The sequence below is a fragment of the Caretta caretta genome, chromosome 9, assembly GCF_965140235.1.
Source record: "Caretta caretta isolate rCarCar2 chromosome 9, rCarCar1.hap1, whole genome shotgun sequence".
Lineage (NCBI taxonomy): Eukaryota > Metazoa > Chordata > Testudines > Cheloniidae > Caretta > Caretta caretta.
The window spans coordinates 54,953,150-54,974,134 of NC_134214.1; the positions used below are offsets into that span (position 1 = coordinate 54,953,150).

Here is a 20,985-nt window from a genome sequence, read left to right on the forward strand (position 1 = left end):
CGCCTTGGCTGATTTGGAGGCCTGCGGCAGTCTTTGCTGTCTAGACTGTCCCCGTGCGGCTCTCTATGGTTCGCCGGAAGTGGGATGCTCCCCCTTCTCGTGCCTGTGTCGCCGGGGTTGGTAACGGTTGTGGCTCGGGCCGCTACGGCCATGGCCTGCAGACGCGGGGCGCTGGTGGTGCTGGAGGGGGTGGACCGGACCGGGAAGACCACGCAGAGCCGGAGGCTGGTGGAAGCGTTGCGGGAATCTGGGCACCTCGCCGAGCTCCTGCGATTCCCGGGTATGGGGGGAGCCTGGCCCTAACCCTGGGGAGGTCTGGGGGCACCGTTACTCCTGTGACTTGGAAGGGAGGGGAGGTGGGGGTTACCACCCATCTCCGTGATATGAGAGATACTAGAGGTGGGTGGACACCACCAATCCAAGTAACATGAAAGGGAAGTGGGGGGGAAACGCTGACCCCTGTAATGGGGGGAATACTGCCAACACCCGTGACATGGAGGGGAGGGTGGGGCACGGTTACCGCTATGATATAGGAGGGTGCGGTACAGTTACCGCCATGACATAGGGGTCACCGCCAACCACAGTGACATGGATGGGGGAGACGCCACTAGCCCCACTGACGGGAGTGGGGAAGTCAGGGGAGGCGTTAGCAACATTAACTCCACTGATGCAGGGTGGGGCACCCATTTAGCAAGGAGTGGGGGGCCCTGAGAGGTGCACACCAATGGCTGGTGATTGCTGTGGCTTTCCAGTGAGCAGTGTTCCCCAAAGTTTGAAAGCTAGCCTTCCGTTCAGGAAAATAAAACCAATGGTGCTGTGTCTTGCCCCCCTTTTTATGCCTGCCATGTCTAGTCATCTTAAAGGTATACTTCTTCTGTACCCATTCACACTCTTGGCTAGTGTTTGCTTTGTCCTGGGACGTGCCCCCCCTCCACTTGGGGAAAGGCTACTGAAAACATTGGGGGAATATAACACCAATATCGTTAGCTGCATTCTCAGCTGTGGCGTTGCATGGTCCCTTGACTGTCACAGTGAATCCTTTGGGGTGGAAATGTATTGCCGCACTAGAAAGGCCAGTTCACATGGCTTTTCTGTCATGTTTCCCTACATTGAGTGCATTTACTCCTCTCTGTCCCTTTTATTTTTACTCTGCCATTGAGGTTGTGCTTCCCATATTATGGTACCTCCTGGTTTTTGGTTTGTTTATATTGCAACTTGAATATTCTCTTTGCATAGCAATTTTAAAAAATTGAACACTTGGATTTTCAGAACAGCTGCATGTATGTCCAAGCGTGACTGGTTTTAGTTTTGGGTTTAAAATATTTGTTCCATGGAATTTGTACATTGAGTAAATCTTAAATCATATTGCACAGTAACTGAAGCAGGAGACTGCATAACTCACCAGATTTGTCCTTGTACTCTTTCTTACAGACAGAACAACAGAAATTGGGCAGCTAATTAGCTCCTACTTGGAGAACAAGAGCAATTTGGAGGACCACACAGTGCATCTGCTTTTCTCTGCTAACCGCTGGGAACAAGTGTAAATATAATTCTTTTTGAGTTTTAAAGTAATGTGCACAGCTTTGAATCCTGAGTATTACCTGCACACTTTAGGGCACCCACCTTAACCCAGTTCCTAGAGCTCAAGGCATAACTTGGTTGATCTAGGCAGCCCCATTCCCAATTTGATCCTGCTTCTGAAAAAAATATTTTACCCATGACTCCTGATTTCCTACGCAGGTCAGGAATGGTCTTGTGAGAAATGCTTTCATTGTCTCCCCTGTATATGATATTAGTTGTGTTGAATTTTCGGTTTCCAAAGCATTCCTGGGAAGCCACTGCTCTCCAAGCACACATACCAATGCACCTGTGTGAATTAACATTGTGGGGCATGTTTGTTTCCCAAATCTCCCTGTTATTGCCCCTACAATGGGACACCCCCATTTGTCATACTGTAGTTGGGCTACTACCTCAGGGGAAGTCCAAGGAGGTGGGCACCACTACTGGGGTGGCACCAATGATACAGGGTCCATTATGAGAGTTACAGAAGCCCTGTCAGTCAATTCCTCTTGCCTTTCTAACTGGACAACCCTCTACAATAACTCACTTGTGGGCTTGCCATCCCATTTCTCTTTTGGTTCTCATGACATCATGAGCTTTCTCCATGCCTTCATTCTCAGTGCCATATATCCTCTATTCTGCATACCCATATCCATTTCTTCCTTTTGCTCCTCTGCTGTCTCTTGCATCTCCCTATTCTCTTCCTCTAACATGCCATTGTGCATCGGGCCCCTTTTCCCCTGTTTCCCCTTGGAGATCTGGGGGCCTGTTGTTGGCAAAAGTTACCACCTGGATAGGTTCCATTCTCCTGTCAATTCCTTTTTCCAGTTGTCCCAGTGTGTCTTGAAAAACTATAACTGCTCAAAAAATGTCCTGTTTTAACTCTGGGTACCCACTAGCTGGATCTATGGGTCCTAAATTCACCTTCATTTTTGAATTCAAACCCTCTAACAATGCAGTCTTAAAAGCTAAAGCATTGAAATCCGGCTGGATTCCAGTTACTATTGGCACAACCCCGGCAGTTATGGCCAGTATCTCCTTTTTAATGACATATGTCATAAATATAAAGGGAAGGGTAACCACCTTTCTGTATACAGTGCTATAAAAATCCCTCCTGGCCAGAGGAAAACCCTTTCACCTGTAAAGGGTTAAGAAGCTAAGGTAACCTCACTGGCACCTGACCCAAAATGACCAATAAGGGGACAAGATACTTTCAGATCTGGAGGGGGGTGGAACAAAGGGTTCTGTCTGTCTGTGTGATACTTTTGCCGGGAACAGATCAGGAATGCAAGCTTTACAACTCCTGTAAAGTTAGTAAGTAATCTAGCTAGAAATGCGTTAGATTTTCTTTTGTTTAATGGCTTGTAAAATAAGCTGTGCTGGAGGGAATGTATATTCCTGTTTTTGTGTCTTTTTGTAACTTAAGGTTTTGCCTAGAGGGATTCTCTATGTTTTAAATCTGATTACCCTGTAAGGTATTTACCATCCTGATTTTACAGAGGTGATTCTTTTACCTTTCTTGAATTAAAATTCTTCTTTTAAAAACCTAATTAATTTTTCATTGTTCTTAAAATCCAAGGGTTTGGATCTGTGTTCACCTGTACCAATTGGTGAGGATTATTATCAAGCCTTCCCCAGGAAAGGGGGTGTAGGGTTTGGGGGGGGGGAATATTTTGGGGGAAGACGTCTGCAAGTGGTCTCTTTTCCTGTTCTTTGTTTAAAACGCTTGGTGGTGGCAGCATACTGTTCTAGGACAAGGCAAAGTTTGTACCTTGGTACAGTTTTTAACCTAAACTGATAAAAATGAGCTTAGGAGGTCTTTCATGCAGATCCCCACATCTGTACCCTAAAATTCAGAGTGGGGAAGGAACCTTGACATGGTGGCAGAGCGGTGGGATCATTTTGAACCAAAGATCATTTTGAACAGAAGCACAGTAGGATTTTAAAAGAACAATTTTTTTCCCCCTTTGGACTGCTTGAAAGCAGGTTTTAAGCTAAAAGCAGTTAGTTTATTCTGTCTCTTTGCCTGGGGACAGAGCATCTCCATAACAAAAGAATTTTTCTGTAAGCTGAGAACAGCTATCAGAGACAAAAGTTATCAGGTTACAGCACAGAAAAATTTTACAAGCCAGGGTTTTTTTTTTTTTTCTTTCTAACTCTTAGGAATAGCTAGGTTAAAAACAGAGGGGCTAGGATGACCAAAAGCAAGACCAAACAGAGGCTGAAGTTAGCTAGACTGGAAGCCAAAAAAAAAAAAAAAAATCAAGGCAGCAAAAAAGGCAGAAAAAGCCCAGGAGGCTACACATCAGAAAGCTATGGAGGCAAAAAAAGCCCAGGAGGCTGCCCACCAAAAAGCTGAGAAGCTGAGCAGCCACCCATACCTGGTCACTGCTTATCCGGGCCCGAGCCTTACAGAAACTCCTCGCTTAACCTTGTAATTATGTTCCTGAAAAATGCGAATTTAAGCAAAATGATGTTAAGTGAATCCAATTCCCCATAAGAATTAATGTAAATGGGGGGGGTTAGGTTCCAGGGAAATTTTTTTCACCAGACAGAAGACTATATTATATACACATTAAATTGTTTGTTTAAAACTTATACTGTGTGTATGTGTATATACACATACATATACACACAGTACAAGTTTTAAACAAACTGTACACAGCGATGATGATCGTGAAGCTTGGTTGAGGTGGTGAAGTCAGAAGGTGGAAGAGAGTGGGATATTTCCCAGGGAACGTCTTACTGCTAAATGATGAACTAGGTTCTGGCTGAGTCCTCAAGGGTTACCCATTGTTGTTAATGTAGCCTCACACTCTACAAGGCAGCACGAATGGAGGGAAGGGAGACAGCATGGCAGACAGAGACACACACCCTGTGTGTGAAAGATAGAGATGTGCATTGCCCCTTTAAGTAGGCTGACTCCACTCTAAGTACACTGCCTTGTTAAGTAGATCAGCAAGTTGAGACAGCAGCTGCTCCCAGGAAGTTCCCTCCATTCTGAGCCCTGTTGTGTCGTGCCCCCCCCATGGAGATGGGGTAAGTAGGGGGCAGGGGGACACCCTGCCATTAGTCCCCTTCTCTCTCCCCCCGCACAGCAAGCAGGAGGCTTCCAAGAGCAGCTCCAAGGCAGAGGGCAGGAGCAGCACACGGCAGTGTGGGGGAGGGACAGCTGAACTGCCAGCAATTGATAGCCTGCTGGGCAGCTGCTGCACAAGGAACTTAGGGGAGTGGGGAGCTTATGGAGGGCTGCCGGTCCGCCCTGGTTCCAAGCCTGCACCAGCTAGCTCCAACGGGCTGCTCTTCCTGCAAGCAGTGGACAAAGCAGGTGGCTGCCAAACGACTTTATAAGGGAGTATTGCACAACTTTAAACGAGCATGTTCTCTCATTGGTCAGCAACGAAACAACGTTAACCGGGACGACTTTAAGTAAGGAGTTACTGTATTTTCTTATAACACTGTTCTGACAGCTGCCTGAATGTCCCCCAGTTTCATGTGCAATGTAGATATTTCCCCATTCAGGTTTTCTACTTTCAGTTTTAAATGTTCACACTCTCCTGTTTTTTGCGTATAGAGCTGTTGCATTCTGTAATGCTGAAGCTGCACTGGTACACTACGTTGCCGTATACTGAGCCAAATTATCCTTAACTATATCCAACTCAAATTTGTAATCCTCCAGTTGTCTTTCCTGGAGTGTTACCAGGCTGGAAAGATTAGTGACAGCTTTCCATAATGCCCATACTGCTGTTGCTTTGTTAGCCTTTTTTCTTTGGTTTTGGTTTCATGCATTTACAAAATGCTTTAAACTAGGGCTGTCAAGTTAAGGGGCTGTCAAATTAATCACAATTAATCGCGCGATTAAACAATAATAGAACTTACTTAAGTAAGTTACTTAAGCCATTTACTTAAATATTTGTAGATGTTTTGTACATTTTCAAATATATTGATTTCAATTACAACACAGAATACAAAGTGTACAGTGCTCACTTTATTTTTGACTACAAGTATTTGCACCTTAAAAAAACAAAAGAAATAGTATTTTTCAATTCACCTAATACAAGTACTATAGTGCAATCTCTTTATCATGAAAGTTGAACCTACAAATGTAGAATTATGTTAAAAAAAAAAAAACCTGCATTCAAAAATAAAAAGTAAAATTTTAGAGCCTACAAGTCCACTCAGTCATACTTCTTGTTCAGCCAATTGTTCAGACAAACAAGTTTGTTTACATTTGCAGAAGATAATGCTGCCTGCTTCTTGTTTACAATGTCATCTGAAAGTGAGAACAGGCATTTGCATGGCACTGTTGTAGCCGTTGTCGCAAGATATTTATATGCCAAATGCACTTAAGATTCTTATGTCCCTTAATGCTTCAACCACCATTCCAGAAGATGTGCGTCCATGCTGATGACAGGTTCTTCTCGATAGCGATCCAAAGAAGTGTGGACCGATGCATGTTCATTTACATCATCTGAGTCAGATGCTACCAGCAGAAGGTTGATTTTCTTTTTTGGTGGGTTCTGTAGTTTCTGCATCAGAGTGTTGCTCTTTTAAGACTTCTAAAGCGTGTTCCACATCTCATCCCTCTCAGATTTTTGGAAGGCTCTTCAGATTCATAAATCTTGGGTCAAGTGCTGTAGGTATCTTTAGAAATTTCACATTGGTATCTTCTTTTGCATTTTGTGAAATTTGCAGAGAAAATGTTCTTAAAATGAACAACATGTGGTGGGTCATCATCCGAGACTGCTCTAACATGAAATATATGGCAGAATGTGGATAAAACAGAGCAGGAAACATACAATTCTTCCCCAAGGAGTTAAGTCACAAATTTAATTAATGCATTTTTTTTTTTAATAAGCGTCATCAGCATGGAAGTATGTCCTCTGGAACGATGGCCAAAGCAGGAAGAGGCATATGAATCTTTAGCTCATCTTGCACGTAAATATCTTGCAATGCCAGCTACAACAGTGCAATGTGACAGCCTGTTCTCACTTTCAGGTGATGTAATTTAGAAGTGGGCAGCATTATCTCCGGTAAATGTAAACAGACTTGTTTGTCTTAGCAATTGGCTGCACAAGAAGTAGGACTGAGTGGACTTGTAGGCTCTAAAGTTTTACATTGTTTTGTTTTTGAGTGCAGTTATGTAACAAACTCTACATTTGTAAGTTGCATTTTCATGATAAAAATATTTCACTACAGTACTTGTATGAGGTACATTGAAAAATATAGTATATTTTTTTACGATGCAGATATTTGTAATAAAAAATAATATAACGTGCGCACTGTACACTTGTATTCTGTGTTGTAATTGAAATCGATATATTTGAAAAAGTAGAAAAACATCAAAAATATTTAATAAATGTCAGTCGGTATTCTATTGTTTAACAGTGCAATTAATCGCAATTTAATTTTTTTTAGTTAATCATGTGAGTTAACTGTGATTAATCAACAGCCCTACTTTAAACCCCTTACAGGCAGACTCAAGGACATCCCTCCCCTGGAAAGAATCTTGTCCCCATGGGCACGGACCTTGTTCTGCTACCCATTTAGCAAGGAAGGTGGGCTATTCAGCTAACCCTCACCTCTCCTGCTCCTTTTCTTTTGCGTTGTTCCCTCCTGAAGCTTCAGAATGGTCATTCTGTCAAGTAGGTAGCGACCCTTATTGACAGAATGCACAGGTATTCTGCTGCTATTACTTTTCTACAATTATTCACTGTGTGAAGCTCTATCAGTTCAGTCTAAATGACCATAGGATGCCTGCATTCTCCACCAGATTTATTACCTGCACACTCTAGGGCATTCACCTTCACCCGGTTCCTAGGGCTCAAGGCATAATCCAGTTGACTTAGGCACCTCAACCCTTTCCCAGTTCCTAGGGCTCCAGGCAAAAGGCACCTACCTTTAGCCAGTTCCTAGGGCTCAGGGCCATCCATACCCAATTCCTAGGGCTCAGAGCATACTCTTCTGTGGGTTTGCATGGTCATTTATTCGTGAAAGAGCCTTACACAGCAATATCCTTAACCTCTATTTATTAACAATCACCAAAACAGAATGCACATGCTAAGAATACAATGCACACCACTCCCAAGAAGTCTCCTCCTTTTCCTGATGGCCAGTCAGGATCAGGTCACCCGGGGACTGCAGCTTCTGCATGGTGTGATTGGCAGGCTGTTGAGATCTGGCAGCTCTGATCTTGGGGCTGTGTCCTGGAGTTGGTTCCAAAGAACTTCCTTTTGGACCCCAGTCTATATAGTGAAACTTGAATCCTGCTTAGCTGTGCCTTAACCAATCATTTTAAACTAAAGTACTCTAAAACTGTATCTTTCACCAATCCTAGCTCATTATGAAAATATCTTTAACCAATCACACCCCACCACCATAGTTGATTTACACCTAGCAAAATTAGTTATATAACAGATTAAACAATAGAGAAGTAGGGATCCTGAAGGCAAAACAATAAAGAAGTAGAGATTTCATACCCAAACTGTTGGTAAGTGATTCCTTGCCAGACAGAATGTTGTCAAACAAAATTTTCTTTAAACATCTTAAGAGATTCTTTGGTGGGTACTATTAGTAGGGGTGCCTTCTTAACAGCCCAATATTACATTGTTTTGATATAACTTAAAAGGAAGGTGAGGATGTGACTTTCCGCTTCTCGGCTGCTCTCCTTACGTGGCTGCAGAAAAAGACCTTAAACCTTACATGAGGTTTTAGGAGACTCCATCACACAGTGGATTAACATGTTACCTTGTTAATCTCTTGAAATCATAGTTAAAAGCTCAACTATAGGTGAAAGAGAATTTGGTTTTGGTAGTCTCCTCCTCCTACCACTTCTGTGTGTATCACAGAGTCATCTCCCAGTATGATCTGATCGGCATTCTTAAGAGCAGCCTGGAACAATATTAAGAGTATCTTAAGTTAGGATTGAGGTGTACCAAAACATCTGCTAGCATCATCTTGAATTAGGCTAGAACTAGAAATCCATCACTTTATGAACACTAAATTAATTAATGCTAAAATTAAAAAAGACGTCATGCTTTTCCTAATGTTGTAGCTGAAGGCACAGAGACTGATGTGGAGCTTTTCTCCAGCTCTGAATTTGCCATACCAACAAGACTGATTTAGATTTCTCACACAGGTATTCTTAATCTTGGGTTCCCATGATTTCTTGATTTGTAGTTTATGTATATAGCCCTCTAAACTATGGGGATAACTTGCCTGTGTTCTGACCAGAGCATCTGTTCTGAATCCCTGATCTAGTCTATTAATCTTTTGGGGGGGGCCAGATGCCTGCCTGTGATGTGGGAATATTTCTTTAATGTTACCAGGTCTGTTGTATTTCCTCTGCCTGTTCTTAAGCAGAGGGAACAGCAACAATCACAGGGTGGATTGAGCTCAGAGGAGAGCACTGAGTGAGTAAATGTGACTCTGTGGCAGCCACAGAGAACCACAGCTTCTCCCAGTGGAGCTTGGCATAAGTGGCATGGTTGTAAGGAGCTAGGGCATGGATTCTGTGTTTTTCATACAATTAAAAAATGCCATTTCCCTTCTAAATCATGTATTATGCGACTGTCCTGTATGATGATAAAATTCAACATGATTCTGACTAGTCCCTAGGACTTCTGATTGAGTCATACTCCCTGAACTTTGATCAAGGGAAATTGTGATAAAACTTCTGAGTGATTTAAGAGGGGCGGGAGTGGCCCAGGGACAGCTTTCTACTTCAGCATCCATATATAAGAAGAAAATGTAAGAACTGCTCATTTGTGAGCAGTTCACTGCTCTGCCACCTAACAAATGCTATTGCAAGCTTATGACTTGATGCTGAGCCTCTCTCATTAGAAGTTCAGTGAGAGCAGCAGGTGCTTAACACCTCTTTGGAACAAACTCCCCCAGGCTAAAACTTCCAAACTTTGGTGCCTACATTTGAACTGAAATAAGGCCCCAAGGCTGCAGTGAGCTCTCCGCAGGCTGACACTGGCACTTGTGTGGAGGCCCGTTGATTGCAGTGGGTCTCTGGGCATACATGGGGTCCACCAATGGAGAGCTTGTTACAGGATCTGGCCTGATTTTCTATGTGCTGAGGCCCCTTAACTCCGGTTGAAATTAATGTAGTGTGAGAAATCTCAGGATCAGCCCCCATATCTGCTTCCTGGCATCAGAGGGTAAAACATTCTTAGTCCCTGCTCTCACATGGATCCAATTGCAGAATTGAAGCCTTAGAGTGCAGTCTCACTAAATCTCTTGCTGCTGAGATGCTCTTAAAGAACTGGTGTTCTTCCCTTCATTTTTCAAGTTCAGCTTCAGCTCTCTTGCTTTTTGAGGAAGAATGCACTACACTATTTATTACAGAGAGTGGGTACTGCCTTTAATATGATCTCCTATTGACAGTTCATCCTGGATGCTACTCCTTTTGTGCAATAAAAGTGGTAGAATGATGTAGGGTTTTAGCCAAACCAGACTTTTCAAGTGTAATGGTTTAAATTTGTGAAAAATGGTGCTGTTAGCTCGAAATCTGTAAAATAGAAAATATGTTTCACTTTTTAAAAGCTGCATTTTCCAAAGGCTTTTCTGATCCTGCTGAGGGTGGTGGTAGCTCATTCTTATCTAATGCCAAGCAGATTGAGAACATGCCAGAATTCTCAGCATGGAAGACAGATGAGTGAGTCTTGACACATTATTGTCCATTTTGGATGAAGTTCAAGTGATTTCTTGCCCAAGAGACACACAGTCCTGTATTGTATCTGCTACACTAAATAGAAAAATTGAACTAAACCACTCGTTTGGTCCCAATTCTGTGGATACTTTCAGCTTGGCTCTGACTTTCTCCATAGGTCATTTAACTGGATGAACTAGTGCTCTGCATTGCCATGCAGGAGACTTGGGGTTTGTGCCTCTGGAACTTGCTTTTTACACTGGGCGATGGAAGGTTATTTGTTCAGGCCCTAATAAAGGGCAGGATGAAAGTAGCATTGTTTCAGGCAGCCGCAGCCACAGCAAGCACCCTTCCTGCAGAACTGTCTGTCTCTGAAAAGAGTCCCATCCATTCCTCCTTGGCTGGAAGGATAGTGATGCAACAAGGTTGGAGGAGATTTTCAGAGCGTTGAGAGACTGTGGGTGACAGAGCTTAAAAACAAAAATCACACTTCGACTGATAAAATGCTGTAACCCCTACAGTTGCTAGAGATCACTATAGCAAAGTGCATCAACTAATTGAAAAGAGCCCACCTACTGTGTCCTCTGTGTTGAGTTGTTTGCATTTCTGCCTGGGTACAATGGAGTGTAACGTGTCTCTTCTTTTTGTTGTTGTTCAGGCCGTTGATTAAAGAGAAATTAAATCAAGGCATCACTCTAGTGGTGGACAGGTACGCCTTTTCCGGGGTGGCCTTCACAAGTGCCAAAGAGGTGAGTGAATGAACAGAAAGGCAGTGTCTGTGTCTAATTGGAAAGGCACTGTAAAAATGATAAACAAAAGAAATAATATTTTTCAGTTCACCTCATACAAGTACTGTAGTGCAATTTCTATCCTGAAAGTGTAACTTACAAATGCAGATTTTTTTTGTTATATAACTGCACTCAAAAACAAAACAATGTAAAACTTTAGACCCTACATGTCCACTCAGTGCTACTACTTGTTCAGTCAATCGCTCAAACAAACAAGTTTCGTTACAGTTGCAGGAGATAATGGTGCCCGCTTCTTATTTACACTGTTACCTGAAAGTGCCTTAATATGTTCGCATGGCATTTTGTAGCCGGTGTTGCAAGGTATTTAAGTGCCAGATATGCTAAACATTCATATGCTCCATCATGCTTCAGCCACCATTCCATGTTGCTGATGTTCGTTTAAAAAAAAAAAATGTGTTAATTAAATTTGTGACTGAACTCCTTTGGGGAGAATTGTATGTCCCCTGCTCTGTTTTACCTGCATTCTGCCATATATTTCATATTATAGCAGTCTCGGATGATGACCCAGCACATGTTGTTTGATTTACGAACAGGCACTGCAGATTAGACAAAATGCAAAGAAGGTACCAATGTGAGATTTCTAAAATAGCTACAGCACTCGATCCAAAGTTTAAGAATCTCAAGTGCCGTCCAAAATCTGAGAGGGACGAGGTGTGGAGCATGCTTTCAGAAGTCTTAAAAGAGCAACATTCAGATGCAGAAATGACACAACCTGAACCACCAAAAAAGATAATCAACCTTCTGCTGGTGGCATCTGACTCAGATGATGAAAATGAACATGCATCGGTCCTCTCTGCTGTGGATCATTATCGAGCAGAACCCATCATCAGCATGGATGCATATCCTCTGGAATGGTGGTTAAAGCATTAAGGGACATATGAATCTTTAGCGCATCTGGCACGTAAATATCTTGCGACACCGGTTACAACAGTGCTAAGCAAACGCCTGTTCGCACTTTCAGGTGACATTGTAAACAAGAAGCGGGCACCATTATCTCCTGCAAATGTAACCAAACTTGTTTGTTTGAGCGATTGGCTGAAATAGGACTGAGTGGACTTGTAGGCTCTTGTCATAAAAATAAAGGAAGGGTAAACACCTTTAAATCCCTCCTGGCCAGAGGAAAAACCCTTTCACCAGTAAAGGGTTAAGAACCTAAGACAGCCTCGCTGGCACCTGACCAAAATGACCAATGAGGAGACAAGATACTTTCAAAGCTGGAGGGGGGGACAAAGAGTTCTCTCTGTCTCTGTTGTCTTTTGCCAGGACCAGAGCAGGAATGCAGGTCAGAACTCCTGTAAAGGGTTAATAAGCAATCTAGTTAGATATGCGTTAGATTCTGTTTTGTTTAAATAGCTGATAAAATAAGTTCTGCTGAATGGAATGTATATTCCTGTTTTTGTGTCTCTTTGTAACTTAAGGTTTTGCCTAGAGGATTCTCTGTGTTTTGAATCTGATTACCCTGTAAGGTATTTACCATCCTGATTTTATAGGGGTGATTCTTTTACTATTTCTTTAATTAAAATTCTTCTTTTAAGAACCTGATTGCTTTTTCATTGTTCTTAAGATCCAAGGGTTTGGGTCTGTGTTCACCTATGCAAATTGGTGAGGATTTTTTATCAAACCTTCCCCAGGAAAGGGAGTGTAGGGCTTGGGGGAATTTTGGGGGAAAGACGTTTCCAAGTGGGCTCTTTCCCTGTTGTATTTGTTAGACGCTCAGTGGTGGCAGCAATAAGGTCCAGGGACAAAAGGTAAAATAGTTTGTACCTTGGGGAAGTTTTAACCTAAGCTGGTAAAAATAAGCTTAGGGGGTTTTTCATGCAGGTCCCCACATCTGTACCCTAGAGTTCAGAGTGGGCAAAACCTTGACAGCTCTAAAGTTTTACATTGTTTGATTTTTGAATGCAGTTATTTTTTTGTACATAATTTGACATTTGTAAGTTCAACTTTCATGATAAAGAGATTGTACTACAGTACTTATATTAGGTGAATTAAAAATAGTTTCTTTTGTTTTTTACAGTGCAAATATTTGTAATCAAAAATAAATACAAAGTGAGCACTGTACACTTTGTATTTTGTGTTGTAATTGAAATCCGCATACACTGGACCCTCGCTAGAACGTGGGGTGCAGGATCCATGCGTGAGACCACGTTAACGCGGGGACTGCATTACCATGGATCCCACTTTAAATATTTAAATTTGGGATCCATTGCTGCGACCGCACTATATGCGAATCCGCACTATAGCGATGCGCGTTCTAGTGAGGGTCCGCTGTATTTGAAAATGTAGAAAACATCCAAAAATATTTAAATAAATGGTATTCTATTGTTTAACAGTGTGATAAATCGCACGATTAATCGCGATAAATTTTTTTAATCGTTCGACAGCCCTAATTTATGGTAATTACTACTCACTTCTGCTTAGAAGAGTCGTTCATTCAAGACCTTCATCTGCTCTGCTAGCCCAGAGAAATTGGAGGCTATTTAAGAATTTGCCTCCAGCCCTGAAATCTTCAAGGAGACTAATGAAAGGATTGATATTTGTAAGTGAGGGGCAAAAGCTTTGTAGGTTTAACTCAGGGATCGGCAACCTTTGGCCCACGGCCCACCAAGATAAGCTCCCTGGCAGGCCGGGCCAGTTTGTTTACCTGCCGCGTCCTCAGGTTCGGCCGATCACAGCTCCCACTGACTGCGGTTTGCCGCTCCAGGCCAATGGGGGCTGTGGGAAGCGGCACGGGCCAAGGGATGTACTGGCTGCTGCTTCTCGCAGATCCCATTGACCTGGAGTGGCGAACTGCAGTCAGTGGGAGCTGCGATCGGCGGAACCTGCAGATGCAGCAGGTAAACAAACCGGCCTGGCCCGCCGGGGGCCAAAGTTTGCCGATACCTGGTTTAACTAATTGACTTTCTGCCATCTTCAGGAACTCATAGATTTCAAGGCCAGAATGGACCATTGTGATCAGCTAGTCTGACCTCCTGCACATCACAGAGCACAGAACCTCACCCACCCACTCCTATAACAGAACCATAATGTCTGGCTGAGGTACTGAAGTTTTCAAATCATGATTTAAAGACTTCAAGTTACAGAGAATCCACCATTTACTCTAGTTTACACCTGCAAGTCACCTGTGACCCATGCTTCAAAGGAAGGTGAAAAATCCCCAGAGTCTCTGCCAATCTGGCCTGGGAGGAAATTCTTTCCTGACCCCAAACATGGCAAGCAGAACCTGAGCATGTGGGTAAGACCCACCAGCCAGACTCTTGAGAAAGAATTCACTGTAGTAACTCAGGTTTCAGAGTAGCAGCTGTGTTAGTCTGTATTCGCAAAAAGAAAAGGAGTACTTGTGGCACCTTAGGAGTACTTGTGGCTGTAGCTCACGAAAGCTTATGCTCAAATAGATTTGTTAGTCTCTAAGGTGCCACAAGTACTCCTTTTCTTTTTGTGGTAACTCAGAGCCCTTCCTATCTAGTAGTGTCCCATCTCCAGGCTTGGGAGATATTTGCTACTAGTAGTCACAAAACAGCTACATGCCATTATAGGCAACCTCAACATACCACTCCTTCCATAAACTTACCAAGTTCAGTCTCCACACCAGTTAGGATTTTTGCCCCCACTGCTCCCCTTGGAAGGCTGTTCCAGAACGTCACTCCTCTGATGGTTAGAAACCTTCGCATATTTCAAGCCTAAACTTGATTGCCAGTTTATAGCCACATATTCTTGTGTCCACATTGGCCTTTAACTTAAATAACTCCTCTCCCTTCCTGTTTATCCCTCTGATGGATTTATAGAGAGTAATCATATCTCCCCTCAGCCTTTGTTTAGTTATACTAAACAAGCCAAGCTCCTTAAGTCTCCTCTGTAAGGTATGTTCTCCATTCCTCTGATTACCCTAGTAGCCCGTCTCTGTACCTGTTCCAGTTTGAATTCATCTTTCTTACACATGGGAGACCAGAATTGCACACAGTATTCTAGATGAGGTCTCACCGATGCCTTGTATAATGGTACTAACACTGCCTATCTCTACTGGAAATACTTTGCCTGATGCATTAGCTTTTTGCACAGCCGCATCACATTGGCTGCTCATAGTCATCCTTTGATCAACTAATACACAAAGACCGTTCTCCTCCTCCTGTTTATTCCAATTGATAAGTCCTCAGCTTATAGCAAAAATTCTTATCTATAGTTCCTAAGTGCATGACTTTGCACTATTAAATTTCATCCCATTTCTATTACTACAGTTTTCAGGATCATCCAATTCTTCCTGTATGATAATCCAGTCCTCCTCTATATTGGCAATACCTCTCAACTTTGTGTCATCTGGAAATTTTATTACCACACTTCCACTTTTTGTGCCATGGTCGTGAATGAAAATGTTAAATAAGATTGGTCCCAGGACTCCATTAGTAACCTCCCTCCAGTCTGACTGTTCACCTGTCAGCATGACGCGTTGTAGTCTCTCCTTTAACCAGTTCCTTATCCACCTTTAGATTCTTGTATTAATCCCCATCTTCCCTAATGTAACTAATAATTTCCCATGTGGAACTGTATCAAATAGCTTACTGAAGTGGTAGATTACATGTCCTTTGTCTAAAAAAATTCTGTTATCTTAAAGAAAGATCAGGTTGGTCTGGCATGATCTAGCTTTTGTAAAAACATATTGTGTTTTATCCCAGTTACGATTTACGTCTATGTCCTTAACTACTTACTCTTTCCAAATTTGATCCAAGACCTTGTATACAATTGAGGTCAAACTAACAGGCCTGTAGTTTCTTGAATCACTTTTTTTTCCCCTTTCTTAAAAATAAGTACTATATTAGCAAAGATGCTCTAAAAGATGTTCTCTGGCTAGATCAGTGAACATGGCAAGCCATACATTTTCTAACACTGTCTGCCTGGGCATAGAAATACTGTTTTGGTAAAGGTTTCAGAGTGGTTTCAGGTTTTTTCATGAAAAAGCAGCTATTTGTTGGATAGAACTACCTAGACATTAAAAAGGCCCATGTAATTATTTGAAAAAGTGACTCCGCGTTTAAGTGTCTGTGATCTCATTTGCCGAGGTGCTGTGCACCTGTAGTTCATGTTGACTTTAGTGAGAGCTACAGGTGCACAGCACCTCTGATGATGAGGCCATAAGTATTTGGGTGTCTTTTCTAGTACACATAAACTGGGCTATTCTCAGCTGATGTAAATTGGCATAGCTCCTTTGAAGTCAATGGAGCTACATTGATTTACACCAAATGAGAATCTGGTCCACTTGTTAGTAGTACTTCTTCAGTGGCTGTTCATTTTCCCCAAGTCCTTTTCCTTCTGGTCTCTTGTTGATCTGCTTTTTCTTATTTTCATTGATTTTTCTTCCATCTCCGATTTATTTCTCCTTCTCACTTTGGACAGAATTTCTCCTTGGATTGGTGCAAACAGCCTGATGTAGGGCTCCCAAAGCCAGATTTGATCCTATTTCTTCAGTTGAGCACATTGGAGGCAGCAAAACGAGGGGACTTCGGAAACGAACGCTATGAGAACAGCTCCTTCCAGGAGAAAGTTTTAAAGAACTATTACCATCTGATAAAGGACAAGACTTTAAACTGGAAGGTAAGGGAATAACCTTCCAGGAAGGCTGTAGATGGGCCAATGAATTAAAACTAAACTTCTCAAGATTTTATCTTTTGGAGCCTACTTCAAGGAAAAACTGTTCTATAATGTAAAGGGTTTTCTAATCCTTGAAATTAAACATTGAAGACAAAACTGCTACAGTGTAGCACAGTCACAGGGAGATGCCATCTTGATCTTCTCATATAGTTAGGATGCAGGAATTGCAACTCACCATTTGAATGACTGGAACAATAAGGTATCAAGTTGATATAAAACTAGGTCAAAAAAGTAAGTGATCATTTCAGCAGATATTAAACTACTGTTAAATTCTGTATTTTTTTAAAAATGTGGTTAATTATGTTCAACTGCCTTGAAAACCTGACTTCCCATTCATGCAGATGGTGACCTGCATTTCCTTGGTCTGGATCTACTGGTCAGCTAGAGTTCCAGTCTCAAGTATCAGCAAAATGTCAGTTTTTGCAGAACAACAACTCTAAGCACTGAACAGAGCCTGAAATAGTGTCAAGTGTTCCTAAAATGGTTTTGAAAATCCATCTGAATATTCTTATAAAGTCAATATGTAAGCTGTTAAAGGTATTACAGTGATCACTGGATAGAATATCAGCCACTCACAGAGAACTGTTCACAGTCAAGTGTAGATTTAAAAGCAAGTTTGAATACTTTCAAATAATAAATACATTGAGGAAATTGCAATCTGTTTGTGGATGAGGAGAAAACAAGGCTGGATAAACTATTGTGAATTGTTCACTCAGCTCAACTCTAAATCCATCTGTTAACCGTGGATTTAGTGATCTGAGAATTTTTTACCTGCCAGTTTCCATCTCTACCTTGTGCGTTCCAGGATTAGGTCATTTATAAAGAAACAAAATCAGTATCTTGTAACAATTCATCCATCAAGTGCTAACTTCATTCTGCTCATTGTCTAAATAGTCTAAAGCCATGGAAATGTGTTGACCTTACCAATTACCATAGATTTGTAGCAATGAGTGAGCAGTAATTTGAGCAAAAAGTCATCAGATTGTCTTTTAAAACTCAACTGTTTTGCTCCAAATTGCAAAAACGCCATAATTTCCTGGCTTAATGGTGGTCTGGAATGTCTGTTTAACAGATACTAGCACATTGGTGTTTCACTTTGACAGTAGATTTCCTTTATTTGACCACCCTTCTTTATAGAAATCAGAGTTAAACAGTGTCTCCTGTAACAGGGGCGGTGCATTGGAAGATAGGCTAAGCTAGACTGGTGTGTCCCAGTTTTTTCAGCTCTAGAATGGGGATATTATTTTTATACTTTACAGGGGTATGATGAGGCTTAATTCATTAATGTTTCAGGATCCTCACTTAGATAGCACTATACAAGTGCAGCATATTATTTCTGTTGAATTCAGCTCTTCACGTTTCAGAAAACAGCTGGAGAGTACATATCCCCATCCCACATCTCCAGCAAGAGTAAAACTTTTGCACACCCAGTGAAAGATTAACATTTTGTCCAAATAATAGTCAAATTTGTATCCTTTAGGAGATTTCTTTAGAGCTGGGGTTGTAAAATAACTTGGGTCAAATGCCTAATAGCCTCTGTCACTAACAAATCCTGTTCATGAATAGCTGTCTGTTTTCCCTCATGCCACTCCACACTCGTTAGGTGTTCTTCGCTGCATTCAATTTCTGTCTCTTCCAATTCCAGGACAGAAATTGTGCACAAGAGGTAAAATTCAACATTCTTCACTATTCTCCTTGATTCATGAATTTGGAATAGCCATAGCTGATGTAAAAGGTTTAATATAGTGGGGAAAGGATGGAAATAAGTCCAAGACAGTCAGTGGCTTCCCCTGTCTAAACACTTCACTGTCTTATTTTCTCCTCTAATGAAAGTGTTGGGTACTGAGAAATGTTTTAAATACAATGCTTTTATTTTGGAAACAGACAATTGATGCTTCGAAGAGCATTGAAGAGTTGCATAATGAAATTAAGTCTTTCACTGAGGAGGTCATGCAGGAGGTTCAGAATAAGCCCATAGGAGAACTCTGGAACTAGAATTGGCTCTTATTCCATCCTCTTCCTGCAGCATATTCTGCTCCAGATCTGATTGAAGGGAAACTGGCATCTCTCAGATCTTCCTCAGACAGACTCCTTCACCTTTAATAGCTGCAGTTTAGATCACAGAGAATTGTTTTGTTAGACCAAAAATACCTTGGAGACCTCTGGTTTTATCTAATTCCTCTGTAAATTGGATCTTACAAGCCATCTTCCTGATGTATTTTATAAATGCAGACTTTTTTGTAAATCTTCCTATAATCCAGGCACAAGCCTTGTGCTGGAGCAATGACAAAATGTATAAAACTGGAGCTGTTGGCTAATTACCAGGCTGAGGTATGGTAGTGGGACATAAGGAGGAGCAGAGGGGAAGGGATAGAGTTGTGAATTGAGAGAAGGGAAAAGGGGTTTTTTTACATTTGTACTTTAGAGAATTGTCATTTTTCACAATCATATACCTGTGGGACTCCCCTTCCTATAACTTATTTAACATACTAACTCAAACTCTTAATTCGTGGAAGTCTTGCTAATAAATTAGTGCCTTTTATTTTAGTGTCCTTTTTTGCAGCAGCAGCAAATATTTAAGTAAACTGGTTTGAAATCACTTTTGGAAGAGTATCAACCCAAGGCTGTACTCTTCCTTAGCGGGAGGGTGATCCAGTATTTCAAACACCGGTCTGGGATGTGGGAGACCTAGGTTCAGTTTCCTGCTCTGCTACAGACTTTCATTGGGACCAGGTCAATTAGTGTCTCTGGGCCTCAGTTCCCCAGCTATAAAATAATACCTGTCACTCCTATCTCATAGGGGTGTTGTGAGGATAAATACATTAGAGATTGTGAGGTGCTCAGATGAGGGTGCCAGTAAGAACCGTGGCCAGGTAGGTTGCTATAGCGCGGGACTGGTTTGAAAGGTGATCTGCACACTGAAATCATAATTATCTTTAAACTGAGTTGAGTTCCCTACATAGCCAGGATAACGTGTCAGCACCTTAAAGTTAGGCTTTCTTGTTTTACAGATCCTGATGTCCTTGTTTTGTGGGTAATGCCCCAGCATGTCACACCTGCTAGGGACTGTGGTCTTACCTGACTCTCTCAGCTCCTTCCTGGCTAAAACCAGATTCCATGGTGATATTTCTAGAATAGCGTCTTCTGTGTTCTTACATCAAGCAGGAGGCTTGATTGGATGTAAAATTAAAATATTGGAAGGGTTTTAGTTTCTGTATCTATGGGTCACTTTAAAAAAAATCTGTCAAGTCAGTTTATATTTTATGCTGCATTCTATTAAACTGTTGGCTTTTTGATAGGTTGAACACTAGTTTAACATACCTTGGAAACAGCTCACCTCATTTGATGAGAGGTCAACACTGCAGCTCTTAGTTATGTCTGGTGCTAAAGGTTTCTCTTCTGCTAGCTGGAAATTAGGGTTGAACTCCTTGACCCAGCAGACACAGAAATTCAGCTATGGAGATCTAAAGTTTAGATGAGGCTATGCTGACAAGATACAATATGATGAAAAGAAATTGGGTAAACTCCTGTTTTACTGGAACTGTTTCTTTAAGTAGGAGTCTATTGCAGACTTCTCCTTTTGATAGCTAAATTAAAGTCTGTTTATAACAGTTGTGTGTCATTATTGAGAGTATCTGCTGCAGTAGACTTATTTTTACCATAAAGTTTGTTGAGAAAGGAGGGCCTGTGTGGCTGAGGTACAGGACTGGGAAGCAGAGACCTAGGGTCCTAGCCCTTCTGCAACCTTAATGTGACCTCAGGCACGTTATTTGTTCTCTGACTTTAGTTCCTGTCTGCAAATGGGAGTAATACTTCCTCGGCCTGAACAGGCTAGTCTAAGGATGAATTTATGAACAGCCAAAGGGGTGAGGGTTAAACTGACTCTACGCAAATGTAGCTGAGAAAAATGATTTCATATCCCTCTTTTGTAGCCAGATTCCTTGTCACAACAGATTAAAAGGGATCCCTGTCAGCATCTGGATCCTTTAAAGGGAAGAGCAGCTCTGCTATCGTCATTAGCAGTAAAATAGTCAAGTACTGATATTGTTATCTTTAGGCTTCAAAGTTAAATACCCAGAGAGATAAATGGGACACTTCATATTTTTAAAGTTATCATTGTAGGCATGAGGACTAGCAACCTAATTTTGATAAATGAAAACATAGAACTCTGTTCTAGAAAATAAGTAGCACACATGGGATCCTGACTGTAGCTGCTGGTCTAGCTTTGCTGTTGGTACTGCAAATAAGCATAGTGATAGGTGTTTAGGAAAGCACTGCATGTGTTAGAGCAGTTTAAAAGCACAGAGTGGTCTTTAT

The 20,985-nt window shown here is 41.7% G+C and overlaps 2 protein-coding genes across 3 annotated transcripts in view; one reads left to right on the plus strand and one right to left on the minus strand.

Annotated features, from left to right (window-relative positions):
* The first annotated feature begins 16 nt into the window (after positions 1-16).
* DTYMK (deoxythymidylate kinase) overlaps positions 17-20,985 on the plus strand; it is a 64,389-nt gene continuing 43,420 nt past the window's right edge. Inside the window, exons 1-5 of one of the 2 annotated variants that reach the window (XM_048863581.2) lie at positions 36-280; positions 1,432-1,540; positions 10,875-10,965; positions 16,414-16,611; positions 18,553-20,279. In XM_048863581.2, the coding sequence (XP_048719538.1) occupies positions 85-280; positions 1,432-1,540; positions 10,875-10,965; positions 16,414-16,611; positions 18,553-18,663 (705 nt within the window). In that variant the 5' untranslated portion in view covers positions 36-84 and the 3' untranslated portion in view covers positions 18,664-20,279. Of the gene's footprint in view, positions 281-1,431; positions 1,541-10,874; positions 10,966-16,413; positions 16,612-18,552; positions 20,280-20,985 lie in introns of those variants that run through there. The other variant, XR_007358374.2, reaches the window with a different exon arrangement.
* The window catches only part of ATG4B (autophagy related 4B cysteine peptidase), a 54,382-nt gene continuing 51,915 nt past the window's right edge, over positions 18,519-20,985 (minus strand). The window contains exon 13 of the mRNA XM_075132305.1: positions 18,519-18,774. Coding sequence (XP_074988406.1) covers positions 18,737-18,774 — 38 coding nt within the window. The 3' untranslated portion in view covers positions 18,519-18,736. The remainder of the gene's footprint in view (positions 18,775-20,985) is intronic.